At 35.0% G+C, this 26,732-nt stretch overlaps 3 protein-coding genes across 3 annotated transcripts; 2 read left to right on the plus strand and 1 right to left on the minus strand.

Annotated features, from left to right (window-relative positions):
* Positions 1-679: 679 nt before the first annotated feature.
* Positions 680-5,717, plus strand: LOC123704351. The gene is made up of 7 exons (XM_045652707.1): positions 680-984; positions 1,628-1,817; positions 2,292-2,424; positions 3,174-3,276; positions 3,599-3,715; positions 4,537-4,656; positions 5,536-5,717. Exons 1-7 carry the CDS (start codon positions 810-812, stop codon positions 5,664-5,666), a joined length of 969 nt encoding a protein of 322 aa, XP_045508663.1. The 5' UTR covers positions 680-809; the 3' UTR covers positions 5,667-5,717.
* Positions 5,718-8,655: 2,938 nt separating this feature from the next.
* LOC123704345 (sorting and assembly machinery component 50 homolog) lies at positions 8,656-26,659 on the minus strand. Its single transcript, XM_045652700.1, has 13 exons — positions 26,526-26,659; positions 25,661-25,768; positions 23,806-23,928; positions 23,184-23,279; positions 21,210-21,294; positions 20,232-20,361; positions 19,389-19,494; positions 18,474-18,561; positions 16,704-16,885; positions 14,469-14,621; positions 13,228-13,348; positions 12,224-12,402; positions 8,656-8,752 (listed from the first exon to the last, which is right to left on the minus strand). Exons 1-12 carry the CDS (start codon positions 26,544-26,546, stop codon positions 12,224-12,226), a joined length of 1,392 nt encoding a protein of 463 aa, XP_045508656.1. The 5' UTR covers positions 26,547-26,659; the 3' UTR covers positions 8,656-8,752.
* LOC123704255 (extensin-like) lies at positions 9,305-10,827 on the plus strand. The gene is made up of 2 exons (XM_045652564.1): positions 9,305-9,321; positions 9,990-10,827. Exons 1-2 carry the CDS (start codon positions 9,305-9,307, stop codon positions 10,825-10,827), a joined length of 855 nt encoding a protein of 284 aa, XP_045508520.1.
* Positions 26,660-26,732: the final 73 nt, after the last annotated feature.

Genomic DNA, 26,732 nt, shown 5'->3' on the forward strand with positions numbered 1-26,732 from the left:
GTTTCATAAAACCACACAACATTTTTTTATGCTATAAATAAACATTATATGAATGCGCTTATTTAGTGAAGGATGTCTTTATTAAACCACTTAGCAAGGAAGAAATGTTATGAATATTATTACAATAATATCGCAACATCAAAAATACACATATATCTACACTATAATATTATAAAGAGGAAAACTTTGATTGTCTGTTTGATTGTAATGAATAGGCTCATAAACTACTGGACCGATTTTAAAAATTTTTTCATCATTGGAAAGCTACATTATCCTCGAGTAATATAGGCTATATATTATCACGCAGACCAACAGGAGCGGAGGCACGCGGGTGAAACCGCGCGGCACAGCTAGTTGCAAATATGATGCGAAAAAACAATTTTTGCGAGCAGTTGAAGTTGTGAGGTTCAGCCAAATAATTACTACTACATGAAATGCGTCTTTATTTTACATATTTAAATACTAAATTACATACATAAAAATATTAAGTACTTTACCCTTGCCAAAACACTTGTATCCTGAAATATAAATATAGATTTTTGACTTTGACAATTGACGCAATGCAGATGCGCATTGCGCAGCGCGGTATTTCAAAATCTTGCCGTGATATCAATAGTATTCCGTTTAGAATAAATAATAAATAAATCCTTCCATAAACATACCTACGTAAACAGTTCTTCCTATAAACTTCCCTGTTCAAATAACTATTTAACCGAAATTATTTGTCATTTAAACTACAAACAACAAAAGATAGTTACATATTCGTATTGAATTTTTAAATGAATTTTATGTGACTATTATTTATAAAAATGGAAGGTTCTAGTGAAAAATTAGTTGTTTACAAACAGGAGAATCGGTATGCGAGTAATAGAAGTGCCTATAAAGTGGATTTGTGGTGTGAATTCCAAAAAAGATGGATGGTTCTTGGTGTTTTGATTGCAGTCGCGCTGGCGGTTTTGGCGCCAAAATACGGGGCTATTGGAGGCAATACAGCATGCACATTTAACTTAGCACGCATAGCACTTTCAGCCATGTAATTATCATTTTTTTCTAGACTTAGATACTACTTCCAAACAGTACTTTATTAAAAACCAAGTAATCGTGCTAAGAATTTCATATAAGCTTATTTTTTAAGATGCCATTACATATTATCTACCATTGCTTGATTTCTCTAGTTTTCATTAAATATTAAACACTAATAATTTTAATAACATTTCAACTTGAATCTGGTAAGCTTTTTATCCTCATAACTTCAATAATAAGTATATATTTTACTAAGTATAATATAGATGAACTGTACAATAATTAGGGAATTCATTTATTTCAATCATTGTAAAATCATAATAAAAACAGACAAAAATTTTGCACACAAAAAGCTACCTATTTTGAATATTATCAAGACTTGAAGCTTGAATAATATTTCTATTAATATTTAATAATGATGTTTTCTTATTAAAAAATAAAAACACTGAATGCATGAATTTGCAATTTCTGCACATTTATTACTTAAAACAAACATTTTAAATGAGTTTTTGCTATACACATTTTATACAAATTTTTCCAAAATACTTTTAAAATATCCATCCTATCATAATGTATTGAATATAACAAGTAATTGTTTAAACAGGGCCGCTCCAACATCTCTCCCCCCTACCGCTAAGTTTCGTATACTTCACGGCTGGCCGGGGTAAATCACACCCGGCTCGACCTCGCTTGTACCTGCTCACAGCGTTCCACGCGAACATAGCGGCGGTGGTGCTGTGCGCAATGACCGTCAATGCTATGTCACTGGCCGTGGATAGGCGGGTTATGGAGGGGTACGGTGTGCAAATAAAGTTTTAAAGCTTTTTTGTTTTTTATTTTTGTTTGATTTGTAGTAGGGTATTGTGTGTTTTAGGCTGTGTGGATGGATGTTTCGGCATTTAGTAGGGTGTGCAAAAAAAAGATTTTGTGATAATTTTTTTTTTGAGATTTTCGTATGTTGCGTTGTTTTTTTTTGTGGTAGTTACAGTATTTTTACCATATTTCATGAAAATTGGTTCAGTAGTTTAGGCGTGATTGAGTTACAGACAGACAGACAGAGTTACTTTCGCATTTATGATATTAGTATGGATGAAGTCAGTACGGTGCAAAAAAGCATTTTGAGAGCTGTGTGTTTCGATACTAGCGATGAATATTTGAGCAGTTGATAGGTTTGCAAAAACGTTTATACTTTTTCTCTTTTTACTATACTTTATGTTTCAAAATGGCATAAAATATATATTTCCTTCAACAAATTTATTTAATTTCAGAGCAATATTAGCAAGCGCAAGTGGACCATGTTCCTGGCTGTCACTGGCTTTATATTCTAAAGTGACGCCATATTTGGCAATTTGCAATTATATCGTATCGCTGCTGACGGTACCGCTGTTCCATTTATTGTTGGTAAGTTATTTTTTCTTCTGTATTGTGTTGGTAAGTTATTATTGCTTCTGTATTGTGTTGGTAAGTTATTGTTGCTTCTGTATTGTGTTGGTAAGTTATTGTTGCTTATGTATTGTGTTGGTAAGTATTGTTGCTTTTGTATTGTGTTGGTAAGTATTGTTGCTTCTGTATTGTGTTGGTAAGTTATTGTTGCTTCTGTATTGTGTTGGTAAGTTATTATTGCTTCTGTATTCTGTTGGTAAGTTATTGTTGCTTATGTATTGTGTTGGTAAGTATTGTTTCTTCTGTATTGTGTTAGTATGTTATTGTTGCTTCTGTATTGTGTTGGTAAGTTATTATTGCTTCTGTATTCTGTTGGTAAGTTATTGTTGCTTATGTATTGTGTTGGTAAGTTATTATTGCTTCTGTATTGTGTTGGTAAGTTATTTTTGCTTCTGTATTGTGTTGGTAAGTTATTTTTGCTTCTGTATTGTGTTGGTAAGTTATTATTGCTTCTGTATTGTGTTGGTAAGTTATTTTTGCTTCTGTATTGTGTTGGTAAGTTATTTTTGCTTCTGTATTGTGTTGGTAAGTTATGACTACTTCTGTATTGTGTTGATAAGTTAGTTTTGCTTCTTTAATTAGAGAGGTAATTTAAATCATATTTACATCGATCATGTCCAAAATTTTCTTTAGAAACAGTTCTATATACCGGAAAAATCAATGAAAAATTACATTTAATATCCATCAATCAATTGATTTTCTTTCAGTGCGGTAAACCACCCCTGCCATCATTGGAGGAATTAAAATGGGTGGTGATGACGTCATTGCTACCATTTTTAATTGGTACATGCGCTACTAAAGAGGAGACAGGTAATTATGTAGTTAATTGGTAGTATTAACTATTAAGTATCTACTTAAAATCGAAAAAGTAGACTTTATTTTTTACTGTATGTATGTGTCAGTAGGTATATAGTAGTATATTTTGTTTTATAATAATAAAAAAAAGAAGAAAGAAGATGGATTTTAGCGCCAAAATATAAAATTATGTATATCAAGTGGCAAGTTATATTTACTTCAAAAAAATAAAAAAATGATTATTGGAACTTTAAAATGAAGTAACTAGGTACTTTAAAATAAGAAACACACTTTATTTTTTCTTTAATAACACCTGTTTGTATGTCTGTCCATACAGTATCCGTCTGGAGCAAGTTCTCAGCCCTAATGCTGGTCTATTTAGAATGCTGTTGTCTTCTAGTGGAAGCTGAGGGTGTTTTATACGTGTCCGATGTCGTCACGACACTTGTGCTGGGTGAGACATGTGTAAATGGAAACAATATTTTTTTATATAACTTTACAGAAATACGTCGAAACACGCGTGGTAGGGATAAGAAAAAGATGGCGCGTGACGGAAAAATGTCACGCGTAACGAAAAAATGTTACACTAAATTTTTTTCCAACCCCGATAAAGAAGTTTCAGTTCAAAAAAATATTATGTACTTTAATGTTATCTAGATTCTGGATAAGTTCCAATAATGATCCATAGATACTGCTTTCCGAATCGGTGGTAAATGTTAAAAATATGTAATGACGATTCAAACGTGCTTCTAGAAGAAGTCTTTTATTTTACACGCTTTATATTAGCTTCACCTGTATGTTTGTAACCGACTTCTTTGGGCGCGATTTTGACCCACTTTAAACGGCCAGATTTCGTTCAAACTTTGTAGATTTATTGAGGACCGATGACATTACACTAATTTGATAAAATTTTCTATTTTTTAGTTCGGTTTTCTATAAAAAGCGTGTTTTTTAGTTTTTTTAAACTATTATTATTTTTTATGTTGTCAGATAGCAAACGATAGTCTAATTGAATAAATAAATGTTTGAGTTTAATAACTTAAACTTAAATATTTATTATTTATCATAAACTAGCTTACCGCCCGCGGCTTCGCCCGCTTTGTCTAAAACCTAATAAATTATATACTAAAACCTTCCTCTTGAATCACTCTTATCTATTAAAAAAAACCGCATCAAAATCCGTTGCGTAGTTTAAAGATTCACATACAAATGGACATAGGGACAGAGAAAGCGACTTTGTTTTATACTATGTAGTGATTATTGTTTTTTTTTCAGTAATAAGTTGGCTCATAACAGTGGCTGCGTCTAGTTTTCTCTACTCAAAATGCAGGATCTTGGATTCGGCTGAAGCTCAACTTTTGTTACTAGTTTCTGTGCCTAAAGCCACACAAATAGGTGAGTTTTAGTATAAATTTATTATAAACTAGCGATCCGCCCCGGCTTCGCTCGTGGTACATATTTCGCAATAAAAGGTAGCCTATGTTCTTTCTCAGGGTCTAAAGATTGTCTGTGCCAAATTTCATCAAAATCGGTCCAGTAGTTTATGCGTGCAAACCATACATACATACATACATACAAACCTTTCCTCTTTATAATATTAGTAAAGAAAGATTATATTCTATTAATGTAATAATATTCTTGTATTTATATAGCCTACTGACAGCCTTCCTCGATAAATGAGCTATCTAACACCGAAAGAATTTTTCAAATCGGACCAGTAGTTCCCGAGATTAGCGCGTTCAAACAAACAAACTTTTCAGCTTTATAATAATAAGTATAGATTTTTGGACAAAATAATGAGGTATTTTATTTTTTAAACTATGTAACACTACCTAAGTATATTATAAGTTTAAAGATACACATAATATTTTAATTAAAATAATTTTTATGTCTTTTTATGATTAAATTATGTTGTTTTTTAATTATAATAAAAGCAGATTGTTTTATTTTATTTCATCCATTCCTACTTTTATTTAATACTAGTTTTCCGCCTGCGGCTCCGCCCGCGTTTTCAAAGAAAAACCCGCATAGTTCCCGTTCCCATGGGATTTCCGGGATAAAACCTATCCTATGTTACTTACTCGTGGATAATGTAGCTTTCGAATGGTGAAAGAATTTTTAAAATCGGTCCAGTAGTTTATGAGCCTATTCATTACAATCAAACAAACAAACAAAGTTTTCCTCTTTATAATAATAGTATAGAATACAATAATTAATGACCCATTTTATTAAGTTTACAAATTACCTTTTTAAATATTTTTTTTATTATTTCAGATTGGGTAACATCAACATGTCCAAAATTGGGACTATATCGTCTTCCCGCGGTTTTCCTCGCGCCGACACAGGCTTTGCTGCTTTCAACTATATCTTATGAAAGTAGCATTACCAGAAGTCTACCCACTTAAAAATATAAAATTTCAACTTCTACCGTCCTTTTGAAACCCCATCGAAATCGGTTCAGCCGTTCCTGATATGGCGATAGCTTCTTAGTTCTTTAGGATATATTATGTTGTTCAATAAAAACTGCCTTATAATGTCTTAGACGGTTTTAGGTTTTTAAATGCGTAATAGATTATAAAGAAATAAATAGATAGAAAAATAAATCGATTCTAAAATCACTAAATAATGGTGGATGAAGACTAAACTAAACAAAGGTAAAATTTTAATAAATTTCATTAATTATGGTATACTATGTTATTCTAGTCAAAAAAATAACAAAAAAACATCGAAAAAAATAAAAATCTTTGTTGAAATCGGTAAAAATGTAGTTAGTATGCTAGTTATAGAAAATGAAGAAATTAATAGTCTAATTATAGTAATACTTAAATAAAAAAAAATGATATACACACGTAAGAAGTGAAACTTCTTTATGATCTTATTAAAAAAAAAATACTATATGGTCTATATGCAACTTTACAGAAATACGTCGAATCACGCGTGGTAGGGTTAAGAAAAAGATGGCGCGTAACGGAAAAATGTTACGCTAAATTTTTTTCCAACCCCGATAAAGAAGTTTCACTTCAAAAAACACCCAAGTAAAAAAAATAAGTACAAACGCAAAAGAAAAAGAATACACAAGTTTTAGAATCGCTTCAATCACATTGAAAATAAACAACTAGACTCACAATCACGTTTAAAAATTGTCCAAAGAAAAACTATGCCTACGCGTGTATTAGGCAGACTTTTCTCTTCATACAATACACTTTGAGCATTACTGCGACGAAATAAGGTGTTAATTTCAATGAATCTGTACATAGTATATAACAAAGTCGCTTTCTCTGTCCCTATGTCCCTATGTATGCTTAAATCTTTAAAACTACACAACGGATTTTGATACGGTTTTTAAAATGAAACTTCTTTAGGCGCGTTGAGAGTAAAAATTCTAGGTCGCGTCATGGCAATACCGTCACGTCATAGAGTAAGGCGACGATTTTGGTATCTTTGAATCTTGCCAAAGAAGTTTCACTTCTGACACGTGTGCTCGGCTCACCATCTTTTTTTATAGATATATGGTGATTCTCGAGGAAGGTTTAAGTATATAATTTTTTAGGTTTTAGACAAATCGGGCGAAGCTGCATGCGGAAAGCTAGCTATAAAACATTTCGACGACCTTTTAATAGACGAGTGTGAGTCAAGTTGTTTATTCTATCCTAAAAAAGACCAAAACTGAGGCCTTATAAGCACTAATTTATTAAATAGCTCAATTAGAATATTCTAGAATATAGAAAATAGACGACCAATCTAGGAGAAATAAAACACAATGTATATTATTAAGTTTAATCCAGTCTTAAGTGCTATTTTTCTTCCATTTTTATGTACTAGTCATAGTTTTAGTAAAAATTCCCTGATTTTTTGTGTAACATGTGAAATTACCCTATAATTTAAGTACAGTCAGCAATATAGGTTGTAAAATACAGTATTAAAAATGGCTGGATAATTGTATATTTTAATTTGTAAGCGTCTACAAACGATTTTATGAGTGTTAAAGTTTTCCTATTTTTTTGTGTGTACTACTTATTAGTTTTTATTATAATATTATGTAGTTACTTATGTAAAATATTATTTATCAGTAAAATGTCATAAATTTTTTTGTATCAAATTTTACATTTTACTTTTTATGTATATAGGTAATGCAATTTTATTAGATATATTAAATATTACTTGTGTTACATATAGCTTAAGACAAGAAATAATAAACTTGTTTTTAAATATGAATTTTGTTTTATTTGTAGGTAATCAGCCCCAGTTCCCAATATTCTAAATTTATTGTTATTTTTATTTGATTTTCCAAAAATACTAGAACTGCTACCGATTTGAAATATATTTTATTACTAGCTGACCCGATAGACGTTGTCCTGACTCTTATATACGAATATATTAAAAAGCATACTTACTCAATCCCATCAACAGATGTCGCCATATGTAAAAATGGTTTTTAAAAATTAGAAAAAAAAAAATTTTGCTTCTATAAACTGAGATGTAACCAATCCTTTCTTTCAAGTTAGATCAATCTGCACCCGGGGTGCAATTCAAATTTAAAATCGGTTGACTTGAGACTTTGATAACATTAATTTTGCTAAAAAATACATTGGTGCAACCCATTTCACTGTCACTGTTAAGTTACCGTTATCGTTATTGTTAAATTTGACATTATCCTTAACTATAACTAAAATAGGGTGCAACCAAGCCTTAGTGTTTATTACATAAGTTAATTGTTATTAATTAGTAACATGTTCTACTGATTTAATAAGTAGGTATAAAAGTTGCACACGTGTTTTAACATTATAATCTAGCATTATTAAAAGAAGTAAATAACCTTGATATTATACCAGTTCAATAATTTTATTTACCACACCAAATTAAAAATATTAAAAACAATGGAATTTGTTGCTTTATCAGCTAGTAATTGTTTTATTCTGTATTTTGTGAAGTTAATTTAGCTTCTGTATTTGTTTGTATTGTATTGTATATTTTTATATGGACATCAAAAAATTTGTGTTAAAAAACTGTTGTTACACGCTTTATATTAGCTTCACCTGTATGTTTGTATGTTTGTAACCGACTTCTTTGGGCGCGATTTTGACCCACTTTAAACGGACAGATTTCGTTCAAACTTTGTAGATTTATTGAGGACCGATGACAATACACTAATTTGATAAAATTTTCTATTTTTTAGTTCAGTTTTCTATAAAAAGCGTGTTTTTTAGTTTTTTTTAAACTATTATTATTTTTATGCATTTTCTTAGGTCAACATGCTAATGATTACTCCTATGTTTAAAATCCCTCATTCTTGGCAATCGCTGATAATCGTTTCTCAAGTGGTTTTTTAAATTTCCTAGATCGTGTGTATTTTACTATTCTATTGGGTTGTAAAGTTGAAATAAAACGATACAATATAGTAACAATATATTTATTTAACATTACTATGGCTACAGACACAAATAATTTACATAACTTCAAGTTGATTCAGGATAAATTCTTCTTTCTTTACCTGAAAAGAGAACATATTATGAGATATTGATGAATAAATGACATTTTTATTATTTTTGTGCGGAAAAAAATTATTAAATTACGCGTCGTGCAGTAAAAGATTGACAACTCGAAATTTTTGGCTTCCTTTATTTCCACGATACGTGATCAAATAGCATGTCAGTTAAGACACGAATATCACTATGTGGATCTTTTACTGTGATTGCAATTTTGTGAGATTTTTCACTCAACGATCGATTACAGTCTTTGAGCGTAACACGTAAAATGACGGTGTGTTTGTTACACCATTCTTAACTAGAGAACGGCTGAACCGATATTTAATGATTTTTGGTTTATTACTTTTGTCGACGAGACAAGCACGCAGTAGTTGAGCTAGTTGCGTTGGATTACAATATAAATTGATAAAGATGACCTAAAAAAATATTTTAGGGTCCGTTCACACTAATCGGCAAGGAGAGGAGAGGAGATTCTTATCACGTTGAAAACAGAGTTTTTAGTATTTGTAGTAATTTGCATGCATTTTTTTGCATGTGCACTGCTTTTGTCATTAAGAATGTTTGAAAGTGATTGGTAAATTTATTTTTATTTACGAAACGCGGTCAAACAATTTTATTATTATATATTTTATCTCGGAAATATTAAGAAGAGGTGACCGGATCCGATCGCGACGCTTTTCTCGTACACATTTCTCCCCGATTGCATGCCCTTTCACATTCGCGCAGCCGTAGATCGCTTTTAGCCGGCCCGTATATGATCCAGTCTATGTGAAAAGAAAAAGAAAAATAATATGATGCTCCCTCCGAGCCGGTTTGTGTGAACGGACCTTTTAATACGAGATTCCATAACAGGATTAGTGCGAAATAATTTTAATATGAATATCAATTAAAAATGCTTGCGGCCAAATTTTGACTGGCAACCTAGTCGATATACCAGGTGAAAGGTAAGACGTTAGACGAATTTAGACAGGAGCTTCTACTCATGAAACTGAACAACTTTTGTTCTACAACTTTGCTGAATTCGTAAAAAAAAATTGGAATTTGTAAGGAAACTTCGCTAATCAGCTGACCGATTTCCATACAAAGTCCAATTTTTTTTTCTACGAATTCAGCAAAGTTGTAGAACAAAAGTTGTTCAGTTTCATGAGAAGAAGCTCCTGTCAAAATGCGTTTGACGTCTTACCAGTCACCCTGTATATTCTCCTAATTTATTATTATATATATAAAACATTTTGGTTTCAGCAAAAAATTTTTCCTGCGGTGGAATCTTAGACTATTTAGTTTCGCAGCGGCCCGCAGTAGTGCGTTCCCCGCTCCCCACTTCCCCTTACTCCACTCACCTACAGCAGCTGCGCGGCCATGCCGAGCTTCAGGCCGCTCCCCATATCTCCTCATTTACCCCCCTCCCCCTCCCCACTACCTTTCCCCTCTCCCCCATTCCCTGCTCCCCGCTCCCCTTACCCCACTCACCTACAGCAGTTGCGCGGCATCACCGAGCTACAGGCCGCTCCTCACTTCTCCCCTCCTATCTTTTCACTTACCCCTCCCCCCTACCTTCCCCCCTTACTTCTCCCCACTTCCCCCCACACATCCCCACCCCACTCACCTACGGCAGCTGCGCGGCCACGCCGAGCTGCAGACCGCTACCCACTTCTCCCCTCCTATCTCCCTCCCCACTACCTTTCCTCCTCCCCACTTCCCCACTCACAACTTATCCCCACCCCCACTCACCTACAGCAGCTGCGCGGCCACGCCGAGCTGCAGACCGCTACACACTTCTCCCCTCCTATCTCCCTCCCCACTACCTACCCTCCTCCCCCCCCCATATTTCTCCCCACTCACCACTCAACCCCACACATCCCCACCCCCACTCACCTACAGCAGCTGCGCGGCCATGTCGAGCTTCAGGTCGCTCCCCATATCTCCTCATTTACCCCCCTCCCCCTCCCCACTACCTTTCCCCTCTCCCCCATTCCCTGCTCCCCGCTCCCCTTACCCCACTCACCTACAGCAGCTGCGCGGCCACACCGAGCTTCAGGCCGCTCCTTACTTCTCCCCTCCTATCTTTTCACTTAGATAGATAGATAGATAGATAGAAAACACTTTATTGCACACAAAAACAAAATTTACAGAAACGATATTATTATAATAAATGTACAATTTGGCGGCCTTATCGCTTAAAAGCGATTTCTTCCAGGCAACCTTGGGATATAGGAAAAATAAATCAGTAAAAAGGTAGATAGTGCATAAATACATACATATACAAGAAACTGTAATTATACATAGATAGATAACTTAAGAATCAAATAATATTATACAAAAACAAAGGAGAAATGAGCAGTATAGGAATACAAATATTAGAAGAGAGGAAAATAAATTTACATAAATAGAATATAACTAAATCAGCAAAGAACATAGACAAACAGCATTAAAGAGATAGATAGTAGTTCTTAACAAGAGTTTTAAAACTATATAAAGATTGGGCTTGCCTGATCGTTGTCGGGAGAGAGTTCCACAATCTTACGGCTTGTACGGTAAAAGAGCAATCGTAGAATTTGGAAGTGTGAACAGGCATACGAAGCGTTAGATTGTTGGAGGAACGGAGATTGAGTTCATGAGAAGACCCCATAAACACAAATCTTTTTTTCAAATAGGAAGGAGTTCTAGGATCAAAAAGGATGGAGTATAATAAGGAAAGGATATGCATATTCCGGCGAAGACGGATAGGAAGCCATCTGAGCTGTGAGCGGAAATCGGAGATATGGTCGAATTTACGTAAACCAAAGATAAATCTAATTGCAAAATTTTGAAGACGTTCCAACTTGTTAAGGTGCTCCTCAGTAAGGTCTAAATAGCTTGCATCAGCGTAGTCAAGGATAGAAAGAAGCAAAGACTGCGCGAGCAAAATTTTCGTGGGTTTTGGTAGAAAATTGCGCAGTCGTCTTAGCATCGAACCAACCCCAAAGATCTTACGGCTTACCTGTTGTACGTGTTCTGTCCACGATAGAGTTTGGTCAAACCATATGCCGAAATTTTTAACCGTCGGACTGTAGTCAACATCAACACCATCGATAGTAATTGCAGGCAGGTCTTCAAAAGAAACCCTAGATATGAAGTGAGGACTGCCTATTACTATTACTTGCGTTTTCGCACTTACCCCTCCCCCCTACCTTCCCCCCTTACTTCTCCCCACTTCCCCCCACACATCCCCACCCCCACTCACCTACAGCAGCTGCGCGGCCACGCCGAGCTTCAGGCCGCTCCCTATATCTCCTCACTTAACCCCCCCCACTACCTTTCCCCCTCCCCCTTACTTCTCCCCACTCACCACTTATCCCCACCCCCACTCACCTACAGCAGCTGCGCGGCCACGCCGAGCTTCAGGCCGCTCCCTATATCTCCTCACTTACCCCCTCCCCCCTACCTTCCCCCCTTACTTCTCCCCACTTCCCCCCACACATCCCCACCCCACTCACCTACAGCAGCTGCGCGGCCACACCGAGCTGCAGGCCGCGCGCCGGTGCGTCCCCGCCGCGGGCCCGCACCGGCACGCAGTAGTTCAGCTCCACGCGAGCGGCCCGACCGAGGCGTAGGGCGACTCCGGCGCCGATGGACACGCGGACAGCGCTCAGCGCTTCGACTATCGCTTGGTCCTCTGCGTTAATTGCAGAAAATACACAATAAACATCGGTATAATGGCAGAAATACACAATAAATATCAGTATAATGACAGAAATACACAATAAATATCAGTATAATGGTAAAAATACACAATAAATATGAATATACAGCAGCAATACAGTACTAAATAACAATACAGTATACAATACATATAACAAGCACTGGCAATAACGTGCAATCTAACACACTAAGGACCTAAATACACAGAAACCAGGTAAAAGAAAACTATATCATCCTACTAATATTAACTAAAACAATATTTTTCTGATCTGAACAAGGCTTTTGATTCTGTATCACATAACCAAAACACGAAGCACATGGATTCTTTTGGAAACAGAATGCTACCTGTATAAAGTTACGTATGTTTTCGGCAATATCACAACAAATTACTCTCCATTGACTTAAAAACTTATTAAATTTGAAATTGAAGAGAATATGGAGTACCGCAAGGAAGCATATTAGGGCCACTTTTATTCTTGATCTAAATAAATTCCTATTATAGTATAACAAATAAAAATAGCGTGTGTGCAGAGCAGAGCAAACTTCTTTGGCAAGATTTAAGGATACCAAAATCGTAGCTTTACTCCATGACGTGACGGTATTGCCTTGACGCGACCTTGAAATTTTACTCTCAACGAGCCTAAAGAAGTTTCACTAAAAAAAGCACAATATGTATAAAAACATACACAGACCATCATAGACGCTACACTACAGTTAAAAAAAATAGAAACAAAACAAATACCATAAAACGATCCTAAACTTTTAAAAAAAAACACAAAAAAATAAACAAAAAGCTCACCAGGATGTGCCAAACAGCCAGCATTTACAAATAAATGGGATCTAAACAACTCCCCGAGACCTCCCTTCCCGGGCTGGAAGGGGAGGGGGGTGAATAGGTGGAGACCAGAGGCCCAGTACATCTGTGGACAAAATTTAAGTAAATCTATACATCTATACTAATACTAGCGGTCCGCCCCGGCTTCGCCCGTGGTACATATTTACGTTTTCTCTACATAAGAACCATCCTCGTACTTCAACGAATATAATAAAAAAAGAATTATCAAAATCTGTTCAGCCGTTCTCGAGTTATGCGCTTACCAACACATTTTGCGATTCATTTTTATATTATTATCTATACTAATATTATAAAGCTGAAGAGTTTGTTTGTTTGTTTTAATCTCGGGAACTACTGATCCGATTTGAAAACTTCTTTCAGTGTTAGATAGCCCATTTATCGAGGAAGACCAACAGGAGCGTAGCAATGCGGGTGAAACCGCGGGGCACAGCTAGTTATATTAGCTTGCCTTCCTCGATAAATGGGCTATCTAACACCGAAAGAATTTTTCAAATTGGACCAACTGTTCCTGAAATTAGCGCTCAAACAAACAAACAAATTCTTCAGCTTTATAATATTAGTATAGATGAATTCAAACCCGCGTCTTCTGCCTGCCTTTAAAATTTCTATATTATAATATACTAGCTTTCCGCCCGCGGCTTCGCCCGCGTTTTCAAAGAAAAACCCGCATAGTTCCCGTTCCCGTGGGACTTCCGGGATAAAACCTATCCTATGCGTTAATCCAAGTTACCATCTATATGTTGTTTAAATTGTTCAAATGTGTGTGCTAAATTTCATTGTAATCGGTTCAGTAGTATCTGCGTGAAAGAGTAACAAACCTACACATACATTATCACAAACTCAATTTATAATATTACTAGAGGTCCGCCCCGGGTTCGCCCGTGGTACAAAGATAATTGGCAATAAAAGGTAGCCTATGTCATTTCTCGGGTATCAAAATTGTTCCCATAAAAAATAAATTTTTTATGGGACCAATTCGACAGCATCCCGTATCGAACAAAAAAAGAATCACGTAAATCGGTTCAGAAACCTCGGAGTAATCGGCCGAATTGATAACCTCCTCCTTTTTTTTTGAAGTCGGTTAAAAATATGTATTGACCTTTCAAAAGTGCTTCTCGAAGAAGTCTAATTGAATAAATAAATGTTTGAGTTTGAGTTAAGTAGGATAGGATGGGATTACTTACAGTGCCCCCGGTAGCGAGTCCATCACTATGGGGCCCCGCACCCCTTTGCTGGAAGCCCCGTAAAGTCCCGGGGCCCCCGAGATAGAATAAATCAGCCAATTCCGTCCCGAAAACGTCGTGTAACACCCCCCCTGCCCCGGTCAATTGGACCACCTGTAAAGTACATTTTTCAAAATAAATATTTCAGAAAAAATTTCACACACGGCACGATCTGATCCGATACTAAAGTAACCGTCATGAGAAGCTATAAATTTTGTAAACAAGTGTTCAGGAGTTCACAACATTTGGACCAACAAAAAAAATGAATTTGTTTAATGTTAAAATCACCGGTAGTCACTTGTCACACGAAGCTCAAGCTATATCTCCAGGTATACCAATTAACCTAACCAATTACTTCACAATTTAAAACCTACTTCTAATATTAACCTTAAGTTTCCAAAGATTAGCGCGTTTGAACAAACAACTCTTTCTTTTTACTTATTATATATTTTAGATAAATTGTATTACGCACCTTTTGACGTTTTTTTCGTGGCGAATTTATTTCCTTAGATGTACTGGCTACTGGCTCCATTATACGTAATAACAAATAAAATTAACGCAACAATTAAAGTAACAACAATAAAAAAGTGATAACGAAACAATAACAAAATTAACAATAACAACCAGATCCGCGATATATGCAAAGCAATGAAACAAACTCGTACGCATTCGAAACTCGAATGATGCGTTTATTTCAAAATGGCGTCCCGATAGTTCACAATCCCTGCGACGGACGCGTTCCGGTACCAAGAAACACAAACGATAGCGCTTTGCGTCGTTAAAATATGATCCGACTAAATTAAATAGGTTGTTACTTTCATATAACCCGTCTATATTTCATGTCGATTGAATATGGTCAATTTATGATTATCTCGCAGTATAAAATGTTTACTTAGTAAAAGATGTTTGTTTACATAATTTATAGCTTCTCGTGACGGGTACTTTAAGCTGTTAAAGTAAATCTATTTATTATCTGTGTTAATTCTAAATTGCGTGCCTTCCAAATACTGTGTATATCTATGGTCTCTCTCTACTCTGTGGAACATCGAAGTGGTTGTACGTACAACAAAAGTAATCTAATTAAATCTGCTTGAAAATACAAGAAAAGCATTTTATTTGCCACTCTGCAATCGCGCTCTTTCGCGTGTGTTATGGAAACCAGATGGCCAGAAACCAGATTGGAAACTATAAAAAATAACTGCGTTAAAAACAACCGACTTCAAAAACGGAAAAGTAAGAAATAAAAAAGATTTGATATTATTAATTACTACATATTATTTTTATGTGCTATTTACTAAAAAGGTTTGATGTCGGTGCATGGGCTTAATACTAAGTGCTTAGTGTTTGGCACCGACTTCAAACCTATTTAATAAATAGCACATAAAAATAATATGTAGTAATTAATAATATCAAATCTTTTTTATTTCTTACTTTTCCGTTTTTGAAGTCGGTTGTTTTTAACGCAGTTATTTTTATTTAATACTTTTTAGTGTATTTTTCAACACGAATCAAACGAGCCCAAACTCGATAAAGTTGAGTCAATATATTACTGAGTTCCTATGGCCACCTTCCGATTCCATCATCAGATCAGCTCCATGTCATGAGAATGTTTCATCGCTATCCAATTTACATTCGTATACAAAATTTCAGCTCAATCGGTTACCGGGAAGTGAATCAAAGTTACTTGCTACATTGAAATTAAGTCATCGAGTACAGACAAAAATGCTCATAAAATAAAAACTACTAGGCCTAGCCGAATAAAATTTTTATGGGACCAATTCGACACCATCCCGCATCGAACAAAAAAAGAATCACGAAAATCGGTTCAGAAACCTCGGAGTAATCGGTGTACATACATAAAAAAAAAAAAAAAAAAAAAAAATATACCGGCCGAATTGATAACCTCCTCCTTTTTTTTGAAGTCGGTTAAAAAGTATAAAAAAAACAGTTACAAAAAAGGGCGTATGTGCCGAGCACACGTGTTAGAAGTGAAACTTCTTTGACAAGATTCAAAGATACCAAAATCGTCGCTTATTCCATAACGACACGGTAAGGCTATGACGCGACCTTGAAATTTTACTCTCAACACGCCTAAAGAACTTTCATTTCAAAAATTTAATTTATATACCACTTCCTTAAAAATGACAACAAAATCTCAAGCTCATCCATTCCACACCTCCACACAGCCATACTTACAAAACCGGGCGCGATCTCCTTATTGGCCTCCGCGTGTAACTCCGTCTTTATATTGGCCACCCCCCCTCCCAGCCCCGCGAGCTCGCTCGAGAACTGAACCCAGGTACCTCGAGTTGGGAAAATGTTCTCGTCCCTGTGGTCCACTGATACTATGTGGCGTATGACTGATTTTAGCACCGGCCCTATAGTAATTATTAATATTAATATCTATACTAATATTATAAAGCTGATGAGTTTGTTTGTTTGTTTGAACGCGCTAATCTCAGGACTGGTCCGTTTTGAAAAACTCTTTCGGTGTTAGATAGCCCATTTATCGAGGAAGGCTTTAAGCTGTATATCATCACGCTAAGACCAACAGGAGCAGAGCAATGCGGGTGACTGATAATTTCCATGTTGAAATCAGTGTCCATACTAATATTATAAATGCGAAAGTAACTCCGTCTGTCTGTCTGTTACTCAATCACGCCTAAACTACTGAACCAATTTGCATGAAATTTGGTATGGAGATATTTTAATACCCGAGAAAGGACATAGGCTACCTTTTATTGCGAAATATGTACCACGGGCGAAGCCGGGGCGGACCACTAGTAATTGATAAATGAAGTATTTAACAAAAGATAATACACAAAGTAATCGTTGGCAATATGTTCTTATTCCAGATACTATGTTGCGTATAACTGACTTATGCACCGGTAATGTCGTTAGACTAATATTATAAAGAGGAAAGGTTTGTATGTATGTTTGGTTTTCACGCATAAACTACTGGACGGATTTCGATGAAATTTGGCACAGATAATCTTTAGACCCTGAGAAAGAACATAGGCTACCTTTTATTGCGAAATAAAACGCGGCAAAGCCGGGGCGGACCGCTAGTGGTAGATAATTTTATCATGAATCCGGCTTGAAGGACCAATTTTTTAATAATATGTGAATTTAAGACACTGATTGTAATATGTGTCAAAATAAAACTACACATAACATTTTTGATGAAACTAAGTAGCATAATTTATAAAAAAAAATTCAACAATAAATAAGTAACGAGTAAAAATTTATAATCGCCTATACAGTATACAGTAGACTAAAAATAATTTTGATTAGAAAAGCATAGAGAAATAATGCATTTTTTTTTTATGTCAGAGCAAGCAAAGGAGCAGGTGGGCCACCTGATGTTAAGTGGTCACCACCGCCCATAAACACTTGTAACACAAGTAGTGTTACAGGTGCTTTACCCGCCTTTAATAGACAAATACGCTCTTTTCTTGAAGGCCCCAATGTCGTAGTTGTTCGGGAACACCGCAGGTGGCAGATCGTTCCACAGTTTCACCGTACGCGGAAGGAAGTTGCGGGTGAAGCGGACAGTGGTGCATATTAATATAAAGTCCAATCAAGGAATAAATGCAATAGTTTAAACATAAAACCTTTATTAACAAACTAGCTTCCACCCGCGACTCCGTCCGCGCCCAACTTTAAGATTAATTTTTTTTCTACGTATTTTTACGGGATAAAAAGTATCCTATTTTATGCCCAGGATAATAAGGTATAATTATACCAAGTTTCATCGAAATCGAACCGTTAGTTTTCACGTGATGCCTTCACATACAGACAGACAAAAATTTTTTAATCACATATTTGGGTTTGGTATCGATTCTGTAACACCCCCTGCTATTTATTTTTTCAATATTTTCAATGTACAGAATTGACCCTTCTACAGATTTATTATATGTATAGAAAAAAAATACAAAAAATAGAAGGTAGATGGAAAACACTCACCACTGCTCTCGCGTACTTTGAAACTTGTGGTCTTACTCAGTACAGAGGTATCGCGAATCATACCTTCCCATTGTAGATTATGTTTTGTCTGTAATATAATAATAATCAGTTTTCGTTATAAACTAGACGAAATATGTCATCATTATTAAAAAAATCATAATTGGTTGTTTAACAAGTGATAACTGCGTTAAAAACAACCGACTTCAAACTTGCACTTGCAAAATTTACAAATACCTACAGACAAAAATGCTCATAAAATAAAAACTACTGGGCCTATCCGAATAAAATTTTTGGGACCAATTCGACACCATCCCGCATCGAACAAAAAAAGAATCACTTAAATCGGTTCAGAAACCTCGGAGTAATCGGTGTACATACATTAAAAAAAAAATATACCGGCCGAATTGATAACCTCCTCCTTTTTTTTGAAGTCGGTTAAAAATTAAAGATTTTTAACACGATTTATTCATTATAATAATCACTGTAAAGTGTGCGAAACGTCTGATTAATAATCTATACTAATATTATAAAGCTGAAGAGTTTGTTTGTTTGAACGCGCTAATCTCAAGAACTACTGGTCCGACTTGAAAAAAATATTTCGGTGTTAGATAGCCCATTTATCGAGGAAGGCTATAGGCTATATATCATCATGCTAAGACCAATAGGAGCAGAGCACTGCAGGTAAAACCGCGGAGCGCAGCTAGTGATACAATAAACACTAAAATAAATAAAAAACGCCGTGTGTCACTCGGGCACTGGGGCGGTTGCGCTATTGCATGCTATGCCTTCAAGCCACACCTCCGCCCCAAGGAGTGGGGAGCGTGAGGTTTTTTCGTTACGGAATTTCTAGATTCGGTCCCCGCGCTCAAGGCCCGCGATAGAAGCTATGCAATAGCTTAATAATAAGAAACTTACAGCAGGTGAAGATTTAAAAGCCATGTCTAGTAGAACTCCTCGATCTAGCAGTCTGTACCCGGACCATGGGTATTCATGATTCTGTTGATATACTGTGGTTGTCAAACTGCAAAAAAATATTATCTTAAAAAGTCAGAAGTTTTTAGTGTTTTTTTTAAGGGGCGATTAAGTTTATCACTACATAGTATAAAACAAAGTCGCTTTCTCTGTCCCTATGTCCATTTGTATGTGAATCTCTAAACTACGCAACGGATTTTGATGCGCTTTTTTTTAATAGATAGAGTGATTCAAGAGGAAGGTTTTAGTATATAATTTATTAGGTTTTAGACAAAGCGGGCGAAGCCGCGGGCGTTAATTTTTAATAATCGATCGAATCGAATCACGATGATTACGACTAAGCAAATAATAAGGAAGTTAATGACAATGATAATAGAGAACTTAATGGTAACAATAAAGTTAACGAAGACAATAATTAAATTAATTATCAAAAGTAAAACTCACACAGGCTGCAAACCGCTCCTCGGGAACGGTTTTGTAGCCGCCACACTGAAGTTGGACGAACTCCTGTGTCCAACACTGTATAACAGCTATAAATACAATCTAAACTAAACTCACACAGGCTGCAAACCGCTCCTCGGGAACGGTTTTGTAGCCGCCACACTGAAGTTGGACGAACTCCTGTGTCCAACACTGTATAACAGCTATAAATACAATCTAAACTTAACTCACACAGGCTGCAAACCGCTCCTCGGGAACGGTTTTGTAGCCGCCACACTGAAGTTGGACGAACTCCTGTGTCCAACACTGTATAACAGCTATAAATACAATCTAAACTTAACTCACACAGGCTGCAAACCGCTCCTCGGGAACGGTTTTGTAGCCGCCACACTGAAGTTGGACGAACTCCTGTGTCCAACACTGTATTCCGCTGATACACGCTCACCGCGACCGGCTACGTTGGGCAATCTAATACCTAGAAGGAGGTTTTATATCTATACTAATATTATAAAGCTGAAGAGTTTGTTTGTTTGTTTGTTTGAACGCGCTAATCTCGGGAACTACTGGTCCGATTTGAAAAATTCTTTCGGTGTTAGATAGCCTATTTGTTGTGTTGTTTTAATATATGTTTAAATTTTATTTATGTTTTAATTTTAATTATTGTATTCTGTGTCAATTGTGTTTGTTATTATTGTGGAGTCAAATAAATGATCTTTCTTTCTTTCTTCTTTCTATTTATCGAGGAAGGCTATATCGTCACGCTAAGACCAACAGGAGCGGAGCAATGCGGGTGAAACCGCGGGGCACAGCTTATATTTCTATTCTACTATCCTACTAATATTATAAATGCGAAAGTTTGTGAGGATAAATGTGTATCTGTATGTTTGTTACTATTTTACGCAAATTCTTCTGAACCGATTACAACGAAATTTAGCACACATATAGAGGGTAACTTAGATTAACACATAGGATAGGTTTTATCCCGGAAATCATACAGGAACGGGATTTATGCGGGTTTTCCTTTGAAAATGCGGGCGAAGCCGCGGGCGAAAAGCTAGTAGATAAATAAATAGAAACATAGATCTTGGCGTAGTTCATTCGCGGGTTTGAATCCCCTTTCGTGATAGAATACATATTTTCAAATTAGGCAAAGCGGGCGAAGCCGCGGGCGGAAAGCTACTTAAAATATATATGTACCTATTCTTCACTGTGTGTGTACACACACACACCCATACACATGCCAGACTATTTATTCTATCTTTTTTATGTCAAAAACATATTTTTTTTTTATCTTTTATCAATCTTTTCCTTTCTCAAACTCACCAAGAACAAGGTTTCCTTCATTCTCACTGACCGTCGTGTTCACACCGCCCACTATACGAGATAGCTCTTGCACTTGGAACGTCACCTGAAAATATATCCATACTAATATTATAAATAATAATAATTGTCGTAATAATGTTGGTAGAAACTCTCCAGTAACTCGCATATGTAGTACTTTTAATGACCTATGTAAGTCGCTGGGTGGTATAATAGACATAAATTTTGATTCAATTATAGTTTTTCGCAAAAAAATTACAAATTTCTTGTTTGGCACAAAAATTCAGTAGAAGAAATTATGTTGAACGATTTATTTTTTCTATTCTTTTAATTAAATTTATTTAAGCACTTAAAACAACAGTAACGTAATTATATTATAAGTTTTCTTGTGCATACCTGTAATTGGTGTATACATCATATTAATATTCGATAGTTGTTTAGTTTTAATTGTGATAATTTTCATGTGTACTCTGTTGGTATGTCTAAATTAAATAAATAAATAAATAAATAAATAAATAAATAAATAAATAAATAAATGCGAAAGTAACTCTGTCTGTCTGTCTGTTACTCAATCACGCGTAAACTACTGAACCAATTTGCATGAAATTTGGTATGGAGATATTTTGATACCCGAGAAAGGACATAGGCTACCTTTTATTGCGAAATATGTACCACGGGCGAAGCCGGGGCGGACCTCTAGTATAATATATATTATAAAAACAGTAGTTACATTATAAAACGTATTTCTGTTTATAATTTGGTTAAAAACCAATTAAATATCCATACAGTCTCATTATGTAATAATTTTTCTCTCTTACATATTTTATTAGAATAACGTCAACACATACGAGTACATAAATTTAACAAAAATCCTCAAAAAAAACACACACACACAAAATTTAACTAAAAAAAACGTTTCTCAGGCAATGTAACTTGGCACCCTTAATAAAAATCACATATTTTTGTAGTAAATTATTTAAAAAAGTAAAATATATTAAAGTGAAACTTCTTTATCGGGGTTGGAAAAAAAATTTAGTGTAACATTTTTTCGTTACGCGTGACATTTTTCCGTTACGCGCCATCTTTTTATTATCCCTACCACGCGTGATTCGACGTATAAAATCTGTAAAGTTGCATACATATAGTAAATAATTTTTTGAAAAATAAGGTCATAAAGAAGTTTCACTTCTTACGTGTACACACTAGTACACGCACACAATTTTTTTTAAATATTTCGATATTTAGTAGTAATGAAATTATTTTGTTTGCAGTTACGGCAAAAAAGTCGATCCCGGAATTGTAAAAAATAACATTTTTCGGTTGTTTCCTATAGATAAACGTTTGTAGTTGATTATAGTAATTTTTTTTCATTTGTAGTTGAGCAGAAAAATATTCTCATTTTTAGCAATTTTATTTTGTACATAAAACTAATTCCGAAGAGAATATGATTACTACATACGTTAAAAATGACTGATATATGTATAGTCCTAGAGGTTTGTAATGGAAAAATATTATTTTGTAGGCAGCCAGAAATTGATTTAATGCGGACAATCGACAAAATCGATTTTCGAAACATTCTTTCTCAATTATTTCCTACTAGCTTTTCACACGCAGCTTCGACCGCGCAGTCAAAGAAAAACCCGCATAGTTCCCGTCCCCGTGGGACTTCCAGGATAAAACCTATCCATTTCCCGGGGTAAAAAGTAGCCTATGTCCTTTCCCGGGTATAAAAATATCTCTATACCAAATTTCATGCAAATTGGTTCAGTAGTTAAGGCGTGATTGAGTAACAGACAGAAAGACAGAGTTACTTTCGCATTTATAATATTAGTATGGATACGACGAAGATTTGACAATTACCTAATACAAAGTTACAAATGTTAAAAATAACTGATATTTTTTAATATTTTAATGCTATTAAACTAAAAATTAAACAAGTTATTATTAACAAAAACTAAAATCAGTTAAAAATCTTACCTCCAACCCTTCAGGAGTCGAACCTGGACCACTGGAGACATCAATTAGCACACCAATGTCTTTAAAACAACCCAATGAATCGAGCGAACGACGGACCTGCAAAATACAAATAAAATATTGAAACTATTTATTTAACACTATCATTACTACATATTTAGATTTTTATAGTATTTAAATGCTATTTTTTTTTTAATTCGATGACGAGGCAGGATTCGAACCCACGTCTTCCGCCATTCCGTACCAACATTAAAAAACAAAATACTCTTTCCTTATAATTTAAATGATAATTTTTTTTTTATTTCAATAAATAATTATAAAAAAAAAATATCTTATCATTATATGAAAGAAAACGAAACAAATCTTAACAATTACAGTTATATCTCACACTAATTCTAACACCATAAAACACTTAGGCTGGTTGCAGAGCTTGACCGACCATCAGTGCGTACGTCAGTCGCGCTTGTCATATGTATGGAAATTCACAAAACCGTTCATAGCTAGACCGACCATACGCACGCGTATTGTCATGCGCATTAGTGTCATAGTCATACAATTGTTGATGCGTATCGTCAGGACCGACGGTACGCACTGACGGTCGGTCAAGCTCTGCAACCAGCCTTACCTTGTGAGCTCTAAGTATGACATCTTCAAAATCAGTAGCATGAAACAATTCGTCCACAGCACTCTTGACTATGTCATCTTTTGTTCTGTTTAAACCGTCTATGTGCACTCGGTCTACACGAGCCTGTAATAGAATAATGTATCATCATCATCATCATCATCATCATCATCATCATCATCACCAGCCCATATACATTCCCACTGCTGGAACACGGTGTTTTTATGTCTTTCTTTCACGTCACAACAGAACAATTTCAATATGATTTTTGTGTCCGTTAGATCTAGCAAGTGAAAGTAAAACTTCTAAGATTTGAAATTCATCCTTATTATCTACACTAATATTATAAAGAGGAAAACTTTGTTTGTTTGTTTGATTGTAATGAATAGGCTCATAAACTACTGGACCGATTTTGATGAAATTTGGCACAGACAATCTTTAGACCCTGAGAAAGAACATAGGCTACCTTTTATTGCGAAATATGTACCACGGGCGAAGCCGGGCGGACTGCTAGTATTTTATTTAATAATTGATATGGTTAGGGAGCCAGGTGCAAATTTGGATAATTATTTCCTCTCAAGAGATAATTCGTCAGACGCATCAGAGTATAGTATTATAAAGCCTCGTGAACGTCAGCTGGCGCTCGGTTGGGGGGGTGAGCGGTAGTAGCCTCCCACGCACGTAGGAAAAAAAAATACATTCATTCATTTCCTCTCAGCTAAAAATTTGTCAAATTGTAGCTAACCCAATATCTCAACGAAAAAAAATAATCAGCTGGTTACAACATGGTGTATTATACGTCAGCTGGTGTCTCGAACATGAAAAAAATAAAATTATTTTCCGTGATTTCCTCTCAAACTAAAATTTACCTGATGATAGCTTATATGTAACTGTGGATATATATATAGGTCAGCTGGCTGTATCTTGGTGGAAAAACCGTCAGCTGATACTTTGAAAGTTATTACATAGGAGTACTTTGAAAGTTATTACATAGGAGTTAGACAGAAGCATTATATGCATCAACTGACTAGGTTTTCCTCGAATTATTGCTAGCTGATTTTTTTTATTTATCGCATCAGTATTTTAACAATGAGCTCACAAATTTTCATCTGAGATGAAATGACATATCTTTAATTATTATCGTTATTTTTAAAAATTCAAGCAACACACGCTAGCATAATATAGACAGTAATAAGGTACTTGGAGATGGTTAGTTGTGCACATGATTACACTACGTACATTCAGCCACATCGGTAAACATGTTTTTACAAATATTATAAACTGCATTTAAAAATAACTATCATATCATCAAATTCACATAACTACCTAAAAGTGTAACAAATATGAAATAACCCACTAAAAACATTAGTTAACTCTATTTATTAAAAAAATAATAGTATAATATATAATTAATAAAGTTATTACTTATCTTTTACTGGGACTTATGTTGATGGAATTCCACGTATCTCGATGATTTTGTTAATGTCTCATTATATTCGAGACACCAGCTGACGTATAATACACCATGCTGTAACCAGCTGATTATTATTTTTCGTTGAGATATTGGGTTAGCTACAATTTGACAAATTTTTAGCTGAGAGGAAATGAATGAATATACTTTTTTTTCTTACGTGCGTGGGAGGCTACAACCGCTCACCCCCCCAACCGAGCTCCAGCTGACGTTCACGAGGCTTCATAATACTATACTTTGATGCATTTTACTAATTACCGCTTGAGAGGAACTTGGTCATAAAATCTGCTTCTGGCTCCCGGACCAATATTGATATCCATAAAACAGTCAAAATGTAGCTTTATCTTGAGGTTTACTAGGATTACTATCAATTCATAAAATACTCACTCTAACTCCGTTCAATTTGATTTGCGGCTTAGGAATCCTGTCGTCAAGTTCGATTGATTCTTCAAACTCAAACAGCCCTCCACCAACTGTGTTTATGTCTTGTTGTGCCTTAAATAAAGTAATAAATATGTAATTTTCATATTAAACTCAAATTCAACCATTTATTTAACACTTCTAGAAGCATTTTAAACTTCAAAACATACTTTTAACGTTTCTAATGGGCAAAAAAGTAAAGTTGGGAAGAACACTGGTTCCACACTTATAATGAATAATATACTACATAGTATAAAACAAAGTCGCTTTCTCTGTCCCTATGTCTCTTTGTATGCTTAAATCTTTAAAACTACGCAACGGATTTTGATGCGGTTTTTTTTAATAGATATAGTGATTCAAGAGGATGGTTTTAGTATATAATTTATTAGATTTTAGACAAAGCGGCCGAAACCGCGAGCGGTAAGCTAGTATATAATAAAATACGAATCATAGTAACTATGTGTCAAATAAACACAGTTCTTCTGTGGGGATGAACCTTCCCTAGTACATGCTGGCCCATTTCTTTCCAAAGCATGCTCGACTCTTAAGTTTATATCTAAGATTTAGAAGTTAATTCGTTAAATAAATTCATTTTAATGCAATCTTATTATAATGTTTATAATCATCATACATTTACCCATTTATACACTTAAACCATATCATTATCAGGTTGAGACCGACTTATGTGAGACAATAATCCTAATAAATAAATTCAATAAATAAAGTACGTTAATATAAGAAATTTTACCGATTATTGTTTTTATCAAAGATAACCTTAACAAACCAATGTAAATTTCTCGTTAAATGTTTATAAAAAATCACTATATAATACCTTGGCGTGCACAGTACCCATTTCTATTGATTTTGCTTGATTCAATTATAACTGAATTGGAATTAGAAAAGAAATTTGGAATTTTTCTTATTTTTAAATTACATAAATATTAACTTGGCAGAGGCTGTCATCGAGTTTGACAGAAAATACATGTCATGTGTCATTTTTACTCTATGCTTGTCTATTCTCACGAAAACTGGCATCTTT

The sequence above is a fragment of the Colias croceus genome, chromosome 29, assembly GCF_905220415.1.
Source record: "Colias croceus chromosome 29, ilColCroc2.1".
NCBI classification, from domain to species: domain Eukaryota; kingdom Metazoa; phylum Arthropoda; class Insecta; order Lepidoptera; family Pieridae; genus Colias; species Colias croceus.